General features: G+C 37.6%; 1 protein-coding gene across 2 annotated transcripts in view; it reads left to right on the forward strand.

The window, feature by feature from the left end:
• TRHDE (thyrotropin releasing hormone degrading enzyme) overlaps positions 1-18,900 on the forward strand; it is a 208,504-nt gene extending 189,604 nt beyond the window's left edge. For both annotated transcript variants that reach the window (XM_021298155.2, XM_065040569.1), the window contains 4 exons: positions 9,777-9,944; positions 11,264-11,404; positions 16,308-16,389; positions 18,264-18,900. In XM_021298155.2, coding sequence (XP_021153830.2) covers positions 9,777-9,944; positions 11,264-11,404; positions 16,308-16,389; positions 18,264-18,407 — 535 coding nt within the window. In that variant the 3' untranslated portion in view covers positions 18,408-18,900. The remainder of the gene's footprint in view (positions 1-9,776; positions 9,945-11,263; positions 11,405-16,307; positions 16,390-18,263) is intronic.
• The last annotated feature ends 3,433 nt before the right edge of the window (positions 18,901-22,333 follow it).

Consider the following 22,333-nt stretch of genomic DNA (forward strand, 5'->3'; position numbering starts at 1 on the left):
GTGACTTAGGTGTTGCAGTGCTTCATTTTTAAATGCTTGCCTCACAGGGCAAAATCAGAATCTTGGAGTTACACTTCCTACCAGGGAAACTGGGAACCTCTAAATGAGGTTGGTGGCAGCCACTATGCTGAATGAAGAGCCTTTTAATATGAGAATGTGAATAAAAAGTGGACCCTCTTAGTGTCCATCTCTACAGATAGAAAGATACTTACGTCAAATGAATATGTAAGTGGAAATCATAAAGGTCCTTTCAAGAGATGCCTTTCAACAGTATCACTAAATCAGGAAAAGGTCTGCTCCTTTTCTTTTCAAACACATCTGGCAGAGGAGCTGCTTCTCAACCCTCTTTCAAACAGCAGTTCTGAGATTGTGGCAGAGCTTCAGTTTAGTACCTCAGTCCCACACCTGCCACATGCAGAAGACCACCCTGATCTGTGAGATGTTTGGGACAGGATTAAGACACTGCAACGTGCTTTCCTCTTCTAGTTGAATCTCAACCACTGTGATTTGCTTCATAGCAAGAGAAATAATATAGCTCTCCAACCTAAAGATGAGAGGGTTCATCTGAAGGAGGGAGGCTTGAGTACCCGAAATACCAGGATTACTTTGTATACAAGGGGCTTTAGATCGCATTGCTCACTGTCACTTTCTCAGGGCAAAACGTGATACGAAAACAAGGAAAAGAACTCTAAAAAGAAAGTTTGGCTCTACAAGCTAGCAAACCAAACACATAACATATAGAAGAGGCTATAAGGAGATATCTGGTTGTACTGGTCAAGGAATTGATATAATATTCTAAAACTTGCATTTATTAAAAAAGATGTTATTATTTCTCTAAACTGAAAAGCTAAGAACATACTTCAGGATATGGCTTAATGTCTTTTCAGTCACTGAATTTAAACCATTTTGCTTTTTATAAATGGCTGGTGGCTCCAGCATATTTTGCTTGAAAGTCCACATTGACTTCTGACTTGACAGTTGATATGAAGGCAAACATTTTCACTCTCTTTAGTTGGGATATATGCCACTCCTGTATTGGAGCAACGTAAACCCTTGAGACTTCCCTGTTGATGTTCAGAAGAATACAAACCTAGTAGAAAACATATAAGCGCATTTAAATTTCCCTCGTAAGGTTACTGTGATTCAGTGAACAGCAGAATGCTGTACAGGAGAAGCTACTGTTGTCTGAAAATTAAGATGTTTGCTTCTACCTTCATTTAACAGAGCTTATCCCTGCGAAGCTCTTTCATGTGTGAAGAAATACATTATTCACACTCCTTAGATATAACAGCATTGTGGTTCAGCCTAAAAAATTAACGAAATTACCATACAATGCCTGCCTGGGCTTGAGAATCAGTCTTGTTAACCCCTTTAACCTTCACTGCCTGTCTATTCTGAAAGAAAAGCATGTTTCTAAGAGGATTAGCATTTTCAGACTTTCTGCCTTGGATAGGCTGAGTAAACGTGTATTTCTGAGGTTCAGGAAAGAATGTGTGTAGAGCTGCAATCTGTAGAGTCCTAACAGGAGATATCATAACAAAGGTAACATGTGGATACACACTGTGATGGCTCAAAGCATAACTTATCCATAGACACAAGCATGTTTTTGCAAACCTCTCTGTGGGTGCAGGCGTGATTTTCTTCCAGCTACTGCTACCATCCATCAGCTACAGGTTGCCACGTACATATTTCTGATGGCAAAGTGGGCTGTGGACGTGTGCTTGCTTGAGGCAAAGTTAGACAGGACATCGTGAACATGTGAGTATGTGAGAGAGCTGCTTTGAACTGAGACAGCTGGTTTTGCCTTCAGCAGAAAACGGAGCACTTGTATTCTGGTTCTGCTAGTAGAGCTGTGGTGATGCTGTTCTTTTGCTAATACGTGGCAGTGAGCAGTGGGAGATGACAGTATTGCATCAGACACAATTACGGGCCAATATTTCTTTGAGATGCTGCTGGACCTGTTGGAAGGCCCCTAGCTAGTCATAGCCACTTTGGTTTGCTCTTCTTTTTTTCTTCTTTAGAAATGTTGCCATTGCTATTTATTTGATGGTGTCTTCTAAATGGAAACAAAGTACCTTAATTAATTGCAGTAAGCTTACACTAAATGCATTTGATTGATCTGGATTCCATATCACTTTGGGGTAATTTTAGGTTTAATGCACTTTTTACTATTATTCTTCTGTCACAAGCACTTTGATCGATTTTGTTTACCTGGAATACTGCCTTGCAGATATCATCAATTGGAAAAAAAAAAAAAAAAAGCGCAATATTCTACCACATCAAACTTGTGTAAATTGAGGGTTGCATTCTGATGTCTGCAAATATACTGCCTCTTGCACCTGTTATGCTGACCTTATGGATGATAACAATCTGCTAATCCTTGATCAACAGAGCTGAGCTCTCTATGCTATTTGATAAGTAGAGCTAATGTTCAATATTTAGCTGCTTTCTGTTTTTTTTTTTTCCATTCTGAATATACATTCCATCTGCACTTTCTAACACAAGAGATAGGAAAGCACGGGTTTTCTTTTTTGTTTTTAAGGAAAGCAATGCTCCGATGAATAGATGATGTTTGCAGTGGAGCACAGACTGCTGCACTGGATTAGATTGAAGTCCACATCCATTCTGTAGCCCATGGGTTAATGAAGTCCGCATTTGTCTGTCTTTGTGAATGAGGAGAAGCAGAGACTGCCAGATGATCCTGAATGCAAATCCATCTTGAATTTGGTCTGGTCTCTAGCTATCCAGGTAGTTCTGAGATGTCTTGGGGTGCTGAGGTGGGGTCAGAGATCTCTGAAAAGAGAATATGCCATGAATTTTCACATTCAGTCTGTGGGTTCAAAGTCAGAACACATCTTTGTGTCATTTTGCACTACAGATGAACCACTTTTGGTTACTAAAGAATGAAATCAGTATCTTGTATGATTGCATCTTAGTACTCAATTATCTCATTTAATATTTTTAAGTGTAATAATGTGGGTATGGGCTTTTAGTGACTTCTGTTTGCCATTTCAAAGACTTTAGTCACATTGCTATGACTGTTAGGAACACTAGTTAATTCTTTATCAGTCTTAAGAAATGTGCAAGTAATCAAGTACGATGACTTCCATCACATAATTTGAACAAAGACAGCAATAACCAACAAGCCTAATTTGAGAGCGCTAAATCTCCATACATGTTTGTGCAGAATTTATATTTCCTTTGCAAGGAACAATGGATTAATGTCCGTCCACCTGCCTAAATTGGCAGTGTGCTTACTTGGATGGACTGTTAACTACTCGATGGAAATGCCTTTCGAAAAACAAATTGCACTGCAGGAGTGTACAGGAGACGGCAACATGTCTATAAATGAAACTATCCATAGATCTGAGGGAGTGATAAATAACAAATTAACAGTCATTAATTGAGATAATTTCAATGGTGTCTGGCTTGCGTGATAGAAAAGCAAATGTTTTTCTAGACAAAGCATTTTTTCTTTCCTTCTCCTCTTTATTTCTCTCTCTAATGACCTGAGATATGTAATTTTGTTGCTTTTTTTTTTTTTTTTTAAACACATGGCCACACTAATGCTACAGTCATGCAGCAACTTGTAAATATATTGAAGTTTAACCACCTTCATTTTGTGGGAACATAGCCAATAGGTTAGTTATTTTTGTTAGTTGCTTGGAAGAGGCACTGGCTTTTTTCATGGGTTTGATGCCCACCAGCTATTTTTGGAAATTATTAGCAGCAAACATAAAAAAATGGGAGTTATTTTAGTATTTTTCACACATGAATGTCTGGTAAATGTAAAACAATAAAATGGATCCCTTCTGTGTTCTCAACCCCTATAAGTTTTAATTACTGAAAAATTTCAGGCATAGCTATTCATGCATTTTGAAATGTTACTGGAGCTTTGCCAGCTGATGTCAGCCAATGTTGCTGAAGTGATTTAAGTAATTAATAGGTTGTTACAACATTTGAGTAGAAACTTGCACTCAAGTCAATAAAAGTGTTTAAGGAGGAAGAAAACACTGTTGAGTGCATGAGTTAATCAAGGAGTTGGTGCTCTGAAAGACTATCTGGGGAGTATGTCTGAAAAGAGAGAGGAATTTGTCCTGTGAAAGACAAAACTGGGCTTTAGAAGGCAGCTTGTTCAGGTAGCATTTTTACCTCCTGAACTCTGAACTCTGACTCCTGATCACAATAAAATGATATTATATGTAGTGATTATATCTTAGCAGTAATTAATTTACAGTCCTTAGACATTAGATAGTTTTGTCTCAATTTTTTTCATTCAGGAATGATCTCTTCACAACTCTGCAAAACGATTAAACAGAAAGGACCATATTTTTGTTGCAAAAACTGTGCTTAAAGGGCAAAACAAGGCATAGCTATTTGCAGATCAGTCTCACGAAGAAGTGCTTAACTCACCACTCAGTCATTAAAATCAGTGTTGAAGAGCTTGAGTGTTCCAGTTGTGTGTTCAGTTGTGGGACATCTGTGATAGGGATGGAAAGGAATCAGTAGCAGTAACTATCATTTGGTGGATGATAAATTCTCAGCCTGGCTCACTCAGAACCAGGTGATACTTGATGCTTGGAAGCACAGGACTGGGACCGAAGAGACCTGGCATCTGTTCATAGCTTTGCCACAGACATCCTGAGTAGCCACACCCTTGGTTAATCCTTGGGACTGGTCTTAGAAAATAAACTGTACAGTGCTGTTCCTTATAGCAGAATCTTTATTACAGATCCACCAACAAAGTACCAATACGTCATTGTTATATCTTATCTGAACCTCGCAACTTATTAAACAAGACTATAAATATAATCATCAAGAAAAACAGGCTTAGGTTAAATGTTAAATAGTTTAAAAAATAAAGAATAATGTTTCTGATTAATTTTCTTTGTCAAATAATACCCTAAATGGTATTGAAATTTGTCACTTAATCAAAGAACTGTCTAAACTGTGTGCAATTACATTTTAAAAAATTAGAACACAATTTGCCCAGAAGATAAATAATTATGGTCCAATTTTATAAGTGTATCTCCAATTGTTAGAACGTACTTTAAATAGGAGCAAGTATGTACCAATTAATTATAACTTAGAAGATTATTCTTAGCTCATTGTAGAGCTTTATTATTCACTCTTGAAAAAAAAAAAAATCCCTGTAAAGGCACAGCACGATTTTAATTAATTTTTTCTAACTGTTTCATTTTTAACTTTTTTCCCAAAGTGTTTAATTTTTAAACATGAGCTCTGCTAGCTACATATTTCATTCTCACCATCGTATCTCTTAAGCAAGAAAAAGAAAGTTAAATAAATTGGATCAGTATTCAAATAAAAGCCATTTAAAGTGATGCTTTCAAAAATTAATCTTTATCTTTATTCTTCTGACGTATCCATCAATCATATTAACTCTTTAAAAATGAGAGCAGCCTTGAAGGCCCAGATGAGTTTTACTATAACAAAGGGATATGTTTTGCAGTGTTACTACCTAAATAGTACTGAAACAATGGTAATTTTATCCACTTGATTCAGTTAATACAGGGGGCAAACATTCCACATCCTGATCTATTGCCTTGAAACTGCAATTTTAGAGCAACATTCTCCATGAATGTATAAAGTTAAAAAATCTGTAGACTAGAGAGATTTCACATGTTTAGATAACAATGAAATACAGGCCCATATTGACTGGAGGAGAGAGAAAGCAGAAATCCCCACAAACTGGGAAAATTCAATTAGAGGGCTCTCTGTTGAGACAGTAGTCAGAAAGAAATTACTTGGGGCGTATTCTCATTTTCATAAACTATTTCCATTTCCGCAAGAAGAACTCGTTTACAGTCCTGATTACAAGCCTCTAACAGGAGTAACTTGTAGCTTTTTATAGCTGTAAGTTTTGTAGTTTCTGGAGGTAAGCCTTTGGAAATTGGTATTTGTTTTGATGTCATGGTTTGTAGGGGCTGATTATTTTCAAGTTAGCCTAGTGACTTAGCTTATAGAGACCTAAAACCTTTCCTGATTGGGTGATATTGAGTAGTTCTGCTGCAATACTGCAAGTATGCTATTACTGATTTGGTGGCAATAGAGTTGTCATAGCAAGAAGCCTGATGACATCTGGGCTATAGGCATGGGATCAGTGCCACCACTTGTCTTAAACCTCCTTCCTTCCCAGAAGATGCAAATGATGTTGTGGTTACTGACTGCACTGCTGCTAAAATTTCTGCTGTTGGCACTTTTAATGTAGAAGATGGAGTAGCTGGGGAAACCCATTGAATTTCTATGTTTTACTGTAAATTTAAAAAATGTAAACTTCACGATTGAGAAATACTGAACTTTCTGAGGTTAGACATCTACTTCTAGGTACCTCTGCTGCTGACTATACTACCTAAACACAGAGTGGCAGTCCTTTCAGCATACAGTTCCTACCTGAATTAATGAGGCAATCAACTAAAAAAGAATTACCTTTTCCAGGTGCCTTGTAGTTCCTTAGAGCATCTGTTGGCTGAGTTGTATCTCCTGCAGTAAACCAAAGATAATATTTCTGCCAGCAAAGCTCAGCAAGAACTACATGTGCTTCTAAAAGAAATTATTAAGTGTTTGTGTGTCAAGACATAAAGTCCTTCCTTCATTGAAACAAGGCCTGACTGGGTTCAGTTCATCTTCATATTCAGATACCCTATGATAGCACAGATTTCAGGCAACAAGTCAGATTGTTTGGTCCCATGGTCAGGACTGCATCTCTTAGTCTTTTTGATTTAGCCTGTGTTCTTATGGCTGCTGTCAGTGTATTAAATCCCAAATTAAAAGCGGAAAAAACATAAGCTGGTAAGGAGGTTCTACTTTAAGGACAAATAACCTGGTGTATCACAAAATCAAGACACAATGATAATTAATATCAATTTCATGTTGTATACAGTGTATGTGTATATGGCTATGTATTCATGTTACTGTCAGTGCTGACCCAAAGTTTTGAGAGAGTTGCAGTTATTTAGAAAGCTTTAAGTCTCATTCTTAATTAATATAAGCCAACTGAAAGGCAACACCTAACTATCTGCTCCATTAGTTTTACTATGTTTTGATTTCTTGTGTTTAAATATGTAGTCTTAATTTTCTGTAATAGACTCAATTATATGCAGTTTCCTTTGGATGCACTTTTTGAAAAAAAGGTTAAATGAGGAAAAAATAAACTATTGGTATTCATTAATGTTTGAAATATTATAACAAGGGCTTAATGATAGACTTTCAAGGAAGAAGTACAAATTCCATTACAGTGAAATGGAAATCGAGGACTAGCTCACATGGATAATTCTGTAAATGTCAACCAAACTCACATTTTACTAATGTGTTAACTCAATATCTGAAAATCAAAACTCAGTAGTATGGAAAGGCTGGTGAAAGCGATATAATAACTTTCTTCTTCACTGCCCATGTATGTTTAAACACTGTTTATTTTAGTGGATCTGGTCAGCTTTAAGCATTTTCTGTTTTCCTTGGTCAGGGCATAGCAGTTCTATAGGCACAACAGAAGCAGTTGTGTAAACCGTATTTAAACCAAAACCTACTGATCCTGGGTAACTCTGAAGAGAGTTACTAACTTTTTTTCAGTGCAAGCCAAGCTTTTTAGGACATTTGAATGCTGAAGGGAAAAAAAAAAGGTACTAGGAAGCATCAAGGGGGAAGAACTGTGAACCCTGCATCTATGTGTTGGTGACATGCAGGAATTGCTTGAGCTACGTGGTCATAACCATAGCAATTCTGATTCAGGACAGGCATGTTCACATGCAGTGATTTGGTGGTGGGAGGAGGAGAAACAATAAGATCTTGAACCATGCCAAGATCTGCACTGTCTCACCAATTTTCCCTGGTTAGAAGGAAGAAGTTCAGGGCAGAGATGAGACGTTGAACCTCTGATTTTGCTTTAGGAGGCAATATTGCTGGTGTTTACTGCACATAGTTAAAAGTTTCATATTCCTAGCAGCTTTAAAATGGATTACATTTCTCTTGCCTACACTTTCGGTTTTGCTTTGTAGAGTTTACTCCTGAATAAATGTCTGGATTTCTCTGCATCAAATGCAAAATACCTCAGCTTTAGTCAAGACAGCCCTTTGTGGGTCTCTTAGCATGGGACTCTGCTAAAAATTCTCCAAGCAGCAGTGGTATTCTGAGCCATGTCAGCTCAGCAGAAGCAAAATTAATGTGACTGTCTGCATCTAAACCTGCAGATACACCTTCTGAGCTGATGGCAACACTCACCAGAGAACAACCTCAAGGCTTTTTTACTACTCAGAAAAAGCATAACAGAAAAGAGTAGGCATTAATTCCTCCAAGTTCTTGAGCTGGTAGGAGGAGTAGTGTACTTTCCCACCAGTTTTTCTTTAATTTAGCTACTTACTCCTTTCATTCTTTTTCTCAAGAAACCGTCATGGCTGTTGGGACCAGCTAACCTCATAGAGGCAACAAGAGTTTTTAACTCTTCACAGAGATGAATGTATGGTTTCTGAAGTACTGAAGAGGAACCAAAACTTTTAAATGCTGAAAAGCCACACTGGTTTCATTTTCAGGGACTCAGACATGGCCAAAGAGTTTAGATGGTTTTCTTACAAAAACATTCAGCACTGAGCCTGACAATAGACAAATTCAGTGGAAGGAAGATTTTTTTTCTGGAGAATGAAAAGATGAGATGAAAAGAACCTGTTTGGTTCTTGACTGGGATAACACTGTCTATGGTATAAGACTTTGGTACAAGTCTTAGAATAAAGTCATGATGTAACCTTTTTTTTCAGTGTTGACTTTATATCAAATTTTACAAAGGCCATTTCATTATTTGTCCCACTGTATTACTGACAAAACAGTAAGGTCTTGGCATAGGAAGTTCTGGGGATGTTTCAGCCCAGCTGGCAAATTGTGTTTTGGTATAATTTTCACCAACAAAAAAAGGTCAGTCCTGCAAATCAGAAATGTGTTCCTCTGAGAAACATCTATCTTTGTCTGCGGGAATGCCCTTTAGCTCACAAATGTTTCAGCTTCTTTGCTTGTATAGGAAATGTAAGCAGGGTAGAAAATCAAAGTCCAGCCAAGATCTTTTTAGAAGAAAATGGTACAGATGCACATCCTATACTAGGTCGGAATTTGGCATCAAAAAGCTTTCATTTAACCATAATCTGAGTTTATATATAATCACAGTTCACAACTATTGTATGGCATAGCTGGTTTTGTACCATTATTAATATGCTGAAAAAATAAACAGATCTTTCTATTTTCTTCACTGCTGAAAACACCATTTTTAAGTAGCATAATCTCAGCACATCCTTCTTTACTTGTATGTTACTATATGAAGATGGAACACTTTACGGCACAAGCAAGTAGAAGTTTCTGGCTGATCAGCTCTCCTTCTAAAATCTCAGTACTAAGGACAAGAAGAGGAGATTTGGCTCAGAGCCCAGCAACAGAGTGATAAGACCCTGTGCTAATTTGGAAAGCTTATGTTACCTGTCCTGCAAGTTATGTGGCACATTATGTGCTGAGGAGCTGGATGACCACAATTTATAGGCTTCTGACAATGTGACAGTGTTATGAAAAGAACGGCAAGCATGTGTTACTCATTAGAAAATCCATTAGGATGTCCTGGCAGATTTTGGTGGCACTAACGAGATGCAAATGTACTTTTCCAAAGAAAGATTACTGTTACACTTTAATTTTGGAGTCTCATCAATGTAGTGATGTTCCTCCTTTGTTTCCAGTATCAGAAGACTGCTTCTTTACAACAATGCTATTACTGATTTTTTTTGCAGAATCCCACTCAATGTGAGAGACATTGTCTACTGTACAGGAGTTTCACTGATGGATGAAGACGTCTGGGAGTTCATTTGGATGAAATTTCATTCTACCACAGCAGTGTCTGAGAAGAAAATATTATTAGAAGCCTTAACTTGCAGTGATGACAGAAACTTGCTCAACAGGTACAAAAATATTAAATATATCTATCTGACTGCTACCAGTAGTCACTTCAAGATTTATGGATTATCATTTGAGTTTTGGAATAAATGAAAGAACTTCACTTTGTTTAAACTGTTATGTTTTTGCATTAATGCATATTAAAATTGATATGCAGGTCTTTTGACCTGCAAATTTTCCTGTGTTCATTGGAAATGTTTGAAATCCTATAATAATTAATGTTATTTTTTGTTAGCATATCCTTAATTTAAATGTATCAACCTGTCTGATCTTACTGATTTCATAAAAATGCACATGTAAAGTTCCACTCGGCTTTAGTGAAATCCTTTTACATTGAGATTTTTCTGATTCATAAATGTGTCTATGTGTCTGGTCTTTGGAATAATAGAAATAAACCAGTAAACTCACTTGAAGACTTAAGCCATTTGACAGTGTTACAGAATCACAGAATCACAGAATGTTAGGGATTGGAAGGGACCTCAAAAGATCATCTAGTCCAATCCCCCTGCTGGAGCAGGAACAGTTAGGTGAGGCTACACAGGAAGGTGTCCAGGTGGGTTTTGAATGTTTCCAGAGAAGGAGAATTCACAACCCCCCTTAACAGCCTGTTCCAGTGTTCTGTTACCTTTACTGAGAAGAAGTGTCTTCTCAAATTTAAGTGGAACTTCTTGTGTTCCAGTTTGAACCCATTGCCCCTTTTCCTACCATTGGTTGTCACTGAGAAGAGCCTGGCTCCATCCTCATGACATTCACACTTTATATATTTGTAAACATTAATAAGGTCACCCCTCAGTCTCCTCCAAGCTAAAGAGACCCAGCCCCCTCAGCCTTTCCTCACACGGGAGATACTCCACTCCCTTAATCATCTTTGATGCCCTGCACTGGACTCTCTCCAGCAGTTCCCTGTCCTTCTTGAACTGAGGGGCCCAGAACTGGACACAATATTCCAGATGTGGTCTCATCAGGGCAGAGTAGAGGGGGAGGAGAACCTCTCTCAACCTACTAACCACCCCCTTCTAATACACCCCAGGATGCCATTGGCCTTTCTGGCCACAAGAGCACAGTGCTGGCTCATGGTCATCCTGCTGTCCACCCAGGACCCCCAGTCCCCTTTCCACTACACTCCTCTCTAATAGGTCATTCCCCAACTTATACTGGAACCTGGGGTGTTCCTACCCAGATGCAAGACTCTACACTTTCCCTTGTTATATTTCATTAATTTTTTCCTTTTTTTTTTTTTTTTCCTGATACTTTTCTGATGTGCTAGTTTTAGACTGTGTGTTGGTGAAACTAAATAGGATTTTTTTCTTGTTTTTCCCAATAGGCTTCTGAATTTGTCTCTCAACTCAGAAGTTGTCCTGGATCAGGATGCTATTGATGTGATAATCCACGTAGCTCGAAATCCACATGGAAGGGATCTTGCTTGGAAGTTTTTCAGAGAAAAATGGAAAATATTAAATGCTAGGTAAAGATAAGAAGTCCAAATTTATTTTCATTTTCTTATTTTGCTGTAATTCATATAAGTATTGTAGATGTATGCATTCATTTAAGCTCCTGAATCTAGTCCGTTATCTTTTAATCCATAAATAGAGATCTCTCTAAATATGAAATATATACATATGAGTCATAAATGCATTTATTCATGGATTATCACACACATGCATAGAAACATTTATCTCTTAGTGATCATCTGTATGTATATCTATTACTGTATTGTGTCTGCACTTATGATAATGAATTCTATCTATATGTCAAGTGCTGCAGTTCTACTTTTACATAGACAAAAAAGCAGCAGTTCCCAAAGGAATTTTGCTGAGAAATTATCTTTTCAAGAACATTATTTCAACTGTGGAAAAAAAACACCAAATCCTTTTTGAAACATTTCCGGTTTCAAAAGGATGCTAATAGAGTGTCATCCCCTTTCCTTCCACTCTGTGTTTCAGGTGAGTTACAAGTAATAGAGGAACAACATTTTGAATTAAAAATAGATGAACAGGAAGGAGACAGGGTTGTTCCTTATATCTACTTCTCTTTCTCTTTGAACAAGTGCTACATGCTCCTACTCAGAAGCCCAGTCAACATTTTAAAATCCTTTTTGATGAAGATTTTGATATTAATTCAAGGAGTGAGAAATTTCTTTAGATCTTTAGGGACAGCCTGAGGTTCTAAAGGATTTCACAGCAGCTCATCTGATACTGACAGATTAGAAGGGACCACAATGCATATGAAATGCAAGTTCTTAAAGGCAGGTGTCCAAGAACTTCAGATACCCCATGCCAGGCCACTCCTTTGGTGTTGGCAGAAAAAGTATTGGGGTTCTGTTCCATTCTGGACTTCTGAGGAGCCATCTAGCATACCACAGAATATTCAAAATGGTGTTTTTAAGATGCTGTATTTAAGCAACTAAATCCTAGTGCCCAATGAATACAGGTGAAAACTTACTGTAGGTTTCACAGCATCAAAAGAAGATTCAAAGAAACTCAGAGACTGTGCAACTTTCCTAAAGATTCAAAAAGTTGTTCATGCTGTTTTGGATAACACTTTATAGTATAGTGGGATTTTAGAAGAACTTCAGCTGAGAAAATAGTTTTGAGCTGGAATTGGTTTTGGAAGTTCGTATTGCAGGAGCATACTTTTTGAAATCTTTAAGAGTGCTGAGGGGTTTAAAAATTAAGAATCCTGTGCTTCTGTTATGATTATTCCAGGAACTGGACTTCTACACAGAAAGTGGATGGCAGACCCATTACTGTTTAGCAACCCAGTACAGTTAGTTATGCTCTGGATAGCAAATAATTTTTCAGGTTCCTTCAGGGATTTTTACGGAGTTTTGGTATAAATCTGTCAAAATGTGTATTGCTGCAAACACATATGCAGAAGTTATGTCTTGCCTTAGGAAGTACATTCATCTGAAAAACTAGCTAATACCTGTAATTTTAGAAATGGACAGTAGCAAACTATGCCACGTGCCTCTTTTTTTTTTTTCGGGGGGGGGGGGGAGTAATTTTAAATAGCTTAACTTCACTTAAAATTTGAATTTTATTTATCTCATTTGCTTGGAATGCATCACTGTGTTATCTGAGTTCCTAATAACCGGCAAGACCTCATGAGAAACCTGTTGTTGTCCTTTTTTAATGAGAAAACAGCAGAGAGTCTCTCTCTTTGCCCAGCACTGACTTTATGTTATCTACAGGCAGTTTGGTCTCCAAACAAAAGCCAGAGCCACCAATAGGATTGTAGAAGTTGGATTTTTCTGAAAGGGACATCCAGTTGAGTTTTTATCAAACACCAAAAGATTAAATGCAATTGAATGAAATAATTCATGCAACCTATGCGTATGTGATCTATATTCAAAATAACTGTTTGTAATTATAGATTAAAACCTTTTAAGAGAGACTTTGAGAGGGTGGAATTAGTCTAGCGCCTTGAACCTTAATGTTCAGTGAAAGACTGACATGATAGAATGCAAAACTAGGCTTCTGATTTGAGCTTGCCACACTAGTACATTTTTTAAATACAAGTTTTATTACCGAATTATGGTTCAAGTGTACTCTGTCCCAAGGCACATTTTTCTGCAATTATAATTTATTATTTAATTTTATTTAAAATTAAAATACTTTGCACGAAACATTAATTTAATAAAGAGATACCTCAATGGTATTTTCCATTAGATTTGTTATAAAAGGTGTTGACATTTGAGATAGTAATATGAAATAGCTGAGGGTGATTAAATTATACTATAACACTGTTTCTTCAGACTTTAAAACACAACATGTCAAAAAGTTAGAATGCAAACAAAATATTGCTATTCCTTTAGATTTTTACAGTATGCTTGTATTGACATTGTCCAGAAGATATTGATAGCGTAAAAAGTCTTCAAAATCACTCATATCCCATTTACAAAGGTGACTTAGAAATTAAGGTGCCTAAGAGGTCTTTTGGAAGAAATCCATGTGACTAAGACTGCTAAAATTATGAAAAAGATAAGTGAAAATACTATGCTTAAATTTCTGTTACCTGAGCATGCACTACCTTCTCTCCTAACTCATTTTCAATGTGTATGCACATGTGTGTCTTTGTGTGGAAATATAATCCAAGAGCTGCCTAGAAGAATTCCTTCATTCTCGAGTGTTGAATCGTTTTCAGCATTTGGGAATTTAACAGTATTTGGGAAGCCATTTATATCTGTCCAAAGTAAATGGACTATGCTGCCTCTAAAGATGAGTCCGCGCAAGTGCAAAGCCTGTACAAATGTGACGCCCTAGAGGTTCATGTCCCCAGAAGGAGCAGGTGGAGTGCTCAGGAATCCAGGATGTTTCCAGGGAGCTCAGGAATTTAAGGTCCTGGTTCTGCAATGCTGTTGTCTTTCCTGTGAAAGGTGGGAAGGCTGATACTTGCAAGACAACACACTTTTTCTATTTATTCTTATGTTTCACACCTGCAAAATACTGGTTTTGGAGGTGGCTTTTCTAGAATTTTTGCAGCAGGGCCTGTTTTGAAATTGCTGTTAGTGGCTGAATTTTTACCAAGTATGCATAATGGGCAGTAATCAGCACAGGTATTCAGGAAGGCATCATTTTCAATGGAAGGAATTCTGCTACTTCTTGTTTGCACTCTACAGTACAGGCTGCGAGAAAAGTAAAATCCCTGCAGCTGTTCTTATGAGGTTGCTTCTGTAAAGTGGATTGGTAACCTTGTCAAAAGACCCCATCAAGAGGAGCTTCCAGTTTTCCAAGCAGTCAATTATGAGGCTAAGATGAGACTGTAATAATAAAGGGCTTTGTTAGAAAGCCTAAACGTGCTTAAAGGACCATGAAATCCATACTTCCCATAGGAGGTGTTTGCCTCTGAATTTCTGTATATGTCAGTGTGACTGAAGTTTTAGGAAGAGAGATGTACTTGCTGAAATATCCATGAATAATTCAGTTATTAGTGGTCAGGGAGTAGGGTTTTTGATACCTGTAGCTGTGTTTCCCCTCACACAAGCTCAAGGTAGCAACACAACACAGTGTACACCTTCCCTAACACAGAACGTTCTCCGAGAAAACCCAGTTCTCCTCCCACTCCCTCTTTCTATCCCTCTCCCTTTCTCTTGCCTTCTCCCTTTTGAAAGGACTGTGCCTTACAGTACCTAAGCATTTAAGGGTAATTAATTTAGGATTAATAGAAGCAGAACAGAAAGCTGTGGCTGTGCTAGTTCATTTCACTTTGAATTTTGAATTCCTCTTCTAAGTCAGTTTGTAAAAGCAGGGTGTGAACTGAATTGTTCCCCCAGATAAACTTAATTGCAGTGAAGTCTATTAGTATTACTTACACATGTCTGACAGGAGATCTGGATTCCCGATCTTAAAAACAGTCATGTTCAGATTAGCTAGATACTGCTTTAGACGTATGTGCAGATAAAGATAAGGATACCTATTTGTCAAGTGCCTTTTTTGTATGCTGAATGACATCTCACTTGAACAAAAGCATTACTTTTGGTTTCCAGTGGAATTATATTCCACTTTGGGAAAAAAAAAAAAAGAAAAAAAAAACCTCAAACTATTTGAACATGGAATGCAAAACTTCAGGAGTAGTTTGGTTAATCATATAAGTGATGTAGATGCTGTACTTGGGGAATTGAAAAAAAGCTTGTGGAAAAGCAAGTGGAACAGCAGGATTTGAATGACCAGTTTCAAAGCAACTACCTGCAGAAGGTCATTGCTCCCTGCTTCTGAATATCCTACCCTTTAAATATTCCTTGCCCATGCTTTCACATTTTCATTCCAGGTTGTTTCTTTGAAGATGCTGCATCATGGCCCAGGGGATTATTTTAGCAGTATTATTTTCTATCAGTATTATTTATTTTAATTATCAGGTACTGGAACAAGAACATTTGATTCAGTTCACTTATTGTGAGGCTGTTTGTAATGTAGATGAGGTGGATGAATACAAAATGCAAAGAAGGCTGCAGCACTTCAAAAAGTCTGTTTTAATGGTACAACTAGAGGAGTTCCTCAGAATACTTCTCCATAGTTGCTGCTCTGCTCTTTCTTTGGTGCCTGTATTTTTAGCTGCTTGATGTCATTACATGGAAAGCTGTTTCATTAAGCGTGAGGTGGTGGTGTGGTTTGGTCCTCTCATCCTCTGGACCTCTCATCTACAGCTGTGGTTAAGCCCATTCTGCTTGGTAGCATCTGACTAAAAGGCAACTACTGAAATCTCAGCCTAGAAGAAGGTCTCAGTCCAGTGTCTGGTTCCAGTGCTATTCTCTTGGATTCCTCAGAATCAGCCCCATGTCTTCTCCCTAGCTTACAGAAGATTGCTTTCTAATTTTCAACTGGCCTAGCACTTGCACTAACTCTCTGTGCATCTTCTTTTTGCCCTTGCAGGTACGGAGAAGCCTTATTTATGAATTCAAAGCTTATCAGTGGGGTCACAGAATTCCTCAATACCGAAGAAGAACTAAGAGAGGTAATTTTTAAATTAGTCTCAGCATGTGAGGCTGTATCTTTTCTAAGCGGAGAGCAGAGCAGGAGGAATGAGGTGTCTTTTGTCCAGGAAGTCAGGTTGCTCAGCTGGAGTCATAGGCCCATGCTGCAGCTGGGTGACATGAGGATGAGGAGGAGGTTGCAAAGCCACCTAAGTGCGTAGAGGTGGTGTCAGGAGGTGGGAAGTGCAGGAACTTCTCTGTGCTTGGCTGGATATGTAGGTTTGTTTTTTGTCTCTTGACTATTGGTTTAGAAACTAAATGTGAGAGGTTTCTATGCATGTTAGTTTATGCTGCAGAGGACAGCCCTAGAAAAGCCCAGTGTTGAAAGTAGAAGCTGTCAGTGCCTTCTCTGTTTTTCTTTTGTGTACAGTATTTCCGTGTGAGAAAAGCTGTTAACCTTATATTCTGTCCAAATGACACCACAATTATTTGTTCTAAATGCTAAGTACTTCTTATTTAGATTGCAAAGATTTCTCATTTTAACTTAACACCTGCCCTGACTGAGGTAGTTGTGTGGTTGTGTTATGCTTGGCTTAGCAGCTGCTTGACATTACTGCAAATGGATCAAATTATTCTTCTGCAGCATAATCACCATTAATTGAACTCTGATTGTGCTATGATATTTTCTGTCCAACCATTTGTCTGCACTGAAGTCTAGTGGCCTCAGGAATTTAAGGAAGAGCTGCAGCTGGTTTTCTCAAATCCACCCAGGCGGGAAGGGCAGTGCTGGCCAGATTTGCGTATCTACCCTGCACAAGGAAGCTCTCTGTACTCTTAGTTTCTACCTCCATGATAGTATTGGTGGGCTGGCTGTTCATACATCTAAAAGAAACTGGCCTTGTAAATATTTTAGTATAAAAAGTACAGAGGTCAGATAAAGTCTGATAGTTTCCAGGTCCCTTCCATGCTTTTAGCTATGATGGGAATGAGACAGCTGCAGGATCAGCCTTTGCAGTTTTAAGCCCATGTAAAAAGAGATTCTGTTGGAAGTTAGATTTAAATAAACAAGGTGAATTTGCTGTCACCAAGAAGCAAAAGTTAACTAGTTATGACTAAGTGTGGCTAAACCCAGCTAGTTTTAGGCAAGTTGACATAACCAGCAACATACTGCGCAGATCAACCTTGCAGTTCTCATTTAAAAAGAACAGTAATTCAAAGCAAACCAGTGTCATCAGCTATAATAATCCAGGTAACAGTGCTATAACTTGAGTATTTGGAATAACAGAGGAGGGGTCTTTTCAGTCTGCTGAGAAAAGATCAAAGATTTCTCATAAAGGAAGGAATCTGTTTGAGGCATTCAAAGATTGTCAAATGCCCACTTGCCATTTTGCCATTCTCTTCACACTGAAGCCATCCCTTTTCTTTTCTATAAAAACCAAACTGTACTACATCATCAAAAGTGTTCTAAAAATCGAAATGAAATAAATTAGTTATGAATATTGATAAAACGAGAGGGCATCAGGACTACCTTCTGCTGATACTTGCATATAAACCCAAATTAGAAGCATTTTCAGTGCTCCCAGTTTGGTTTCTTAGGTAGAAATAAAAGTTTAGAGCAGCCCAGCTATTTGCACATTGTATCAGCTGGGCTGCAGGAGAGAAGGAGGAAATTATATTAATGGGATCCGGCACTGACACATCAATATCTTCCAGTGCAATGTAAAGCAATTGCATCACATATAATTGACAGTCTCCTGTCTTATTACATTTCCTATTAAAACTTTCTACACGCCACTACATTTACTTCAACAGTGATTGTGGAGGTTGGCCATAAATGCTGAACTTGTTTGTGTGCACTGGAAAAATTTACTTTATTTAGTTCCTGCAAATTTAACCTTTTAACTTGTATTTCCAGCTAAAGAACTTCATAAAAACTTACGAAGGGGGAGCTGCTACCTCTTTCTCCCGTGCCGTGGAAACAGTGGAAGCCAATGTACGGTGGCAAAGGCTTTATAAGGAAGAACTATTCCAGTGGCTAAGAAAATCCTTGACACACTGATCTGTCTTTCCAGCCAACCATTTAACATGAAACTCTGCAAGAGGAAGAGGAGACATTTTAAAAGAGTTTAACATTAAAATCATGAAGACAAGGTCAGATTGATGAAGACAAGATCACATTGCAGGAAGAAGGGGGTTTTTCCTTTTTTTTTTAATTTATTTTTTTATTGTGGGATATTTTTTACACTGGGCTCTTGTGAAATTGTCAAGAAGCTTTTCAGAAGAGAAAATCATGAATGCTTGTGAAATCCAGTCCTCAATGTACACAATCAAACATGATATTAAGTGGTGCATGTAAATGTTGAAGAAACAAACAAAAAAAACCTTCAGAGACTATTTTGTGCATGCTTGTACCCTCCCTGCCTGTATCCTAGCATGCTTATGTATAACAGCCACATTTTGTATGTGAGTTCAGTTGCATCAAAGGTGGGCATTATACAAAGCACAAAGACTATCTATGAAAATCAGTGTTGCAATGAACAAAAGAAGAAAAAGGAAGTGCAGAAGGCTTCCAACTTGGGGCGGTATGAGATGTAAAGTCACCTTTCCCACTAGCTGCCAATTAGTCTATCACTCAGATTGTCTCTTAATGATTACAAAGATGCCAGATCATTTTTTTGAGTTGCAAGTTGTTGTATCTGCAGATTCTGTATTCCCTTATTTAAATAAGCAGCATACAGAGAGAGAGAGGAGAGAGAGAAAAGGGGAGTGAGAGAGAGAAAATGAGAATGAGAGAAAAGGACATTATCCGTGCAGTATAATTATACAGATTTATTCACTGCTGATCAGTGGAACTGTGTAGTTTTAGCTGTGAACGTATGCAGTGTTGGAGGGGAGCTCTGCACTGATTGCACAGAACCACATCTTCTCATCAGTTTTACAAGCCAGTAGTATCCATGCTGGGTCACCCAACCTGTGCAGCAGTAAGTTATGCAGCTTATAATGCAAAAAATATTATAAATAAACATAATATTCAAATAGAAATTAGCAAAAAAGGTGAATATCTTGCATGTAAAGACATAAAATTACCCAAGAGTGTTGTCTTGCATATGGTAGACCAGCTTCTGTAATGATTTTTTGTGACAGACAAGTCAGATAATCTCTGGGGGCCAAATATGAGATGCAACAGTTATGCTAACTTAGAAAAGTTAAATATGGAGAGAGTGTCTGTGTATGTGTGTTTATTTGTAGTGGCTAATACTGAAAATACTGTTTTCTTTCTGTTTCTTTGTGTTTCATTTAGTTTGTTCTAGATGAATGGCACTTCCTTAGTTCGTTTCTTTTTTCTCGATCCTTAAACTGAAAGATGAGTGATACAGTGGATCTGCTACTTTTGTAATGACTGTCTGCACCATTGTGCTAAGCGTTGAGGATAAAACTGATGAGGGACAAATACTCTCCCATTTCTATGCTGTGGAGAAAAAAAACCCACAAAACTACAGGGAGATTTCAGCAGTTTCAGAGGAGGAATGTAGATGTATGACTGTTCCTTTATCCCATCCCAACCTATCACAACCATCTGACCACATCATGGCCCTGTACATTGGTAACATGTGGCCAAACAAAGCAGAGAAGAGCCATTTTATCTGGTTGTTTCCTTTACAGTGTGGAAGTTACCAACAACCTTCATGGTTGCAGTTGCTTATCCCTAGTAAGTTGTGAATTGAAATGTTAGTGCAAAAAAAAACAAACTTAAACATCTTCAGATGCTATAAGAATTGTGTGGAGACAGTATTGTTTTCTGGGCTCTCGAGAACTAGTAGACACATCCCATAACTAAGCTGTCATACCCATCCTGAGCCTGTCATTTTGTGTCTTTTACTGTGCAGAGGGTGGTGATTGTGAATTGGGTGCATGAAATCTTTGTGTGGGAATTTGATCCAGTGTTTGGTGCTGTGCAGCACACATGTTAGCTTGTTGACATATAACCAAAAGAAGAGGGAATCCTGTGCTCTTGTACTGTTAACTCTTTGCCTTATGGTAAGCCCTAAACCTTTGTGCTATGTTGCAATGGTAGTGAACCTAATGCCCAGAGACATTATTGTGTCCAAGTTGAGTGAAATCCTCCTCCTCCTATGTATTTTACCTACCTCACAGGGGTGTTGTGAGGCTTGACTAATGTTAGCAAAGCACTTGAATATCCTCTGATGAAAGGCATTTAAAAGTGCAAAGTATTATTTTACGTGGTTGACCAAACTCAACCTCAATGCCAGTATGTAGCGTCACATTTTTAATTTATACTGAATGAAATCACGCGCAGATTTGTTATAATAAAAAAGCAAGCCAAATATTATTTAATATATCCTCTACCCTGTAATGAAGGCCAAAATAGAGATATCCAAAGAGCGTGCAGAAAACCAAGCCCTCAAATGTGAATTGCTTTGAGGATTTCAGAGAAGTGTGCACAATGGTCTGTCCCTTTGCAATATTATTTAAGATTGTTTTTAATTACTTCTCTTTTTCAGCACTGTGGATTAAACCACATACCTCCACAGAAGTTTCTGGTCTTTCCACTGATAAAGTACAGACTAACTGTATGTTCCAAAGTTGAAAGTTTATTTCAATCTGTATATTTTGCACAGTGCACAGAAATTTCCACTGTTGCTCATTTGAATTGAAGTCCTTGCACATTTAGCTGATGTTGGATGTAAATTGATATTTTAGTGGCCTTGAGCAACTGGTCTACCACAGATATCAAGCCCTAACTGTATCTGTTATGCATACCTATTGATGTATTGCTTATAATTGTATTCTAGTAATGTTGGTATTACTGCTGTACCTAAGGCTGAGCTGGCCTTTCCATTATAGTTCCCAATTATTTTATTTTTTATATTTTGTATTTGGCTGTTTCACACCACATCAGGATTAAATTTAAATGGACTAAATCCAACAATAGTTTAGCCGTTTTCTACAGTATTCAACCCACTTACATTTAATTATATGTCTTTAGAAACTTTTTTTAATAAGAAATTCCACACAGCTGGGTGTTAAAGTTGATACCTCCTGAAAAACTCTTAATACAGTCTGCTTAGAAAAATCTATTTATCTTATTGTTTTTCTTTCTCCTTTGCCAGTCCTTTTCTTCCTTTGTGCTTATCTAAAGCTGACCCCCATTTTTATAATTTGGATTGTGATTAGGAAGCCAAATACTCCAAAATTTTCAGCATTTTTAAATCCAGGATTTTATTTTCTTCTTTCTAGTGAGAGGAGATGCTGCAGAATGTGAATCCAGTGTGGACATGGACCTCACCCAGGCTCTGGGAGTCATTTTATAGAGATTCGATGAAGCCTATATCTCTAATCAGCCTTTGTATGACTCAGGATCCTTTGCAGTTATGAATTAATATGGCTTACTAAATCATATGAATAGACATTATTTTATGCCAACATAACAACATAGCTATTGTAAAAATGCCTGTTGCATTTTTATAACATTGCCCACTACAAAAATCTCTGCCTGTTACTTTGTAGCTGGTAGAACTGTTCATGTACCCATTGCTAATAGCTGTGAAAATTACAGTATCTACAGATTGTGACTAGGGCAGAACAATGTGAAAACATTCTTCTGAAATGAAGTGTCACTTCTGCTATTAATGGGAGTACTTGGACATAGATTTTGATGAAAAAACCTTCATATGTCCTTAAGTACATCCAAATTTGTGACCTTTGATGATCTTTTCAGTGAATATAGCAAGAATTCCACTACTATGTTGGAAACTGAAGATTAAATTTGTGTAGCTTTTGGGCTGTTGTGAGTATTTCACTGAGCTTTAGAGTGTCAAAGGAAATATCTCCACTGATGCAGAAGGGTACTTTCACAGCAAAGATCCTGAAACATACAATTAAATCCTTAGTAGTAAAGAATATAAAAGAAAATTAGATATATATATTCATGTGAAAAATCCTTTGTACAGATAATTTTCACAT

Source organism: Columba livia, chromosome 1, assembly GCF_036013475.1.
Source record: "Columba livia isolate bColLiv1 breed racing homer chromosome 1, bColLiv1.pat.W.v2, whole genome shotgun sequence".
Classification (NCBI taxonomy): Eukaryota; Metazoa; Chordata; class Aves; order Columbiformes; family Columbidae; genus Columba; species Columba livia.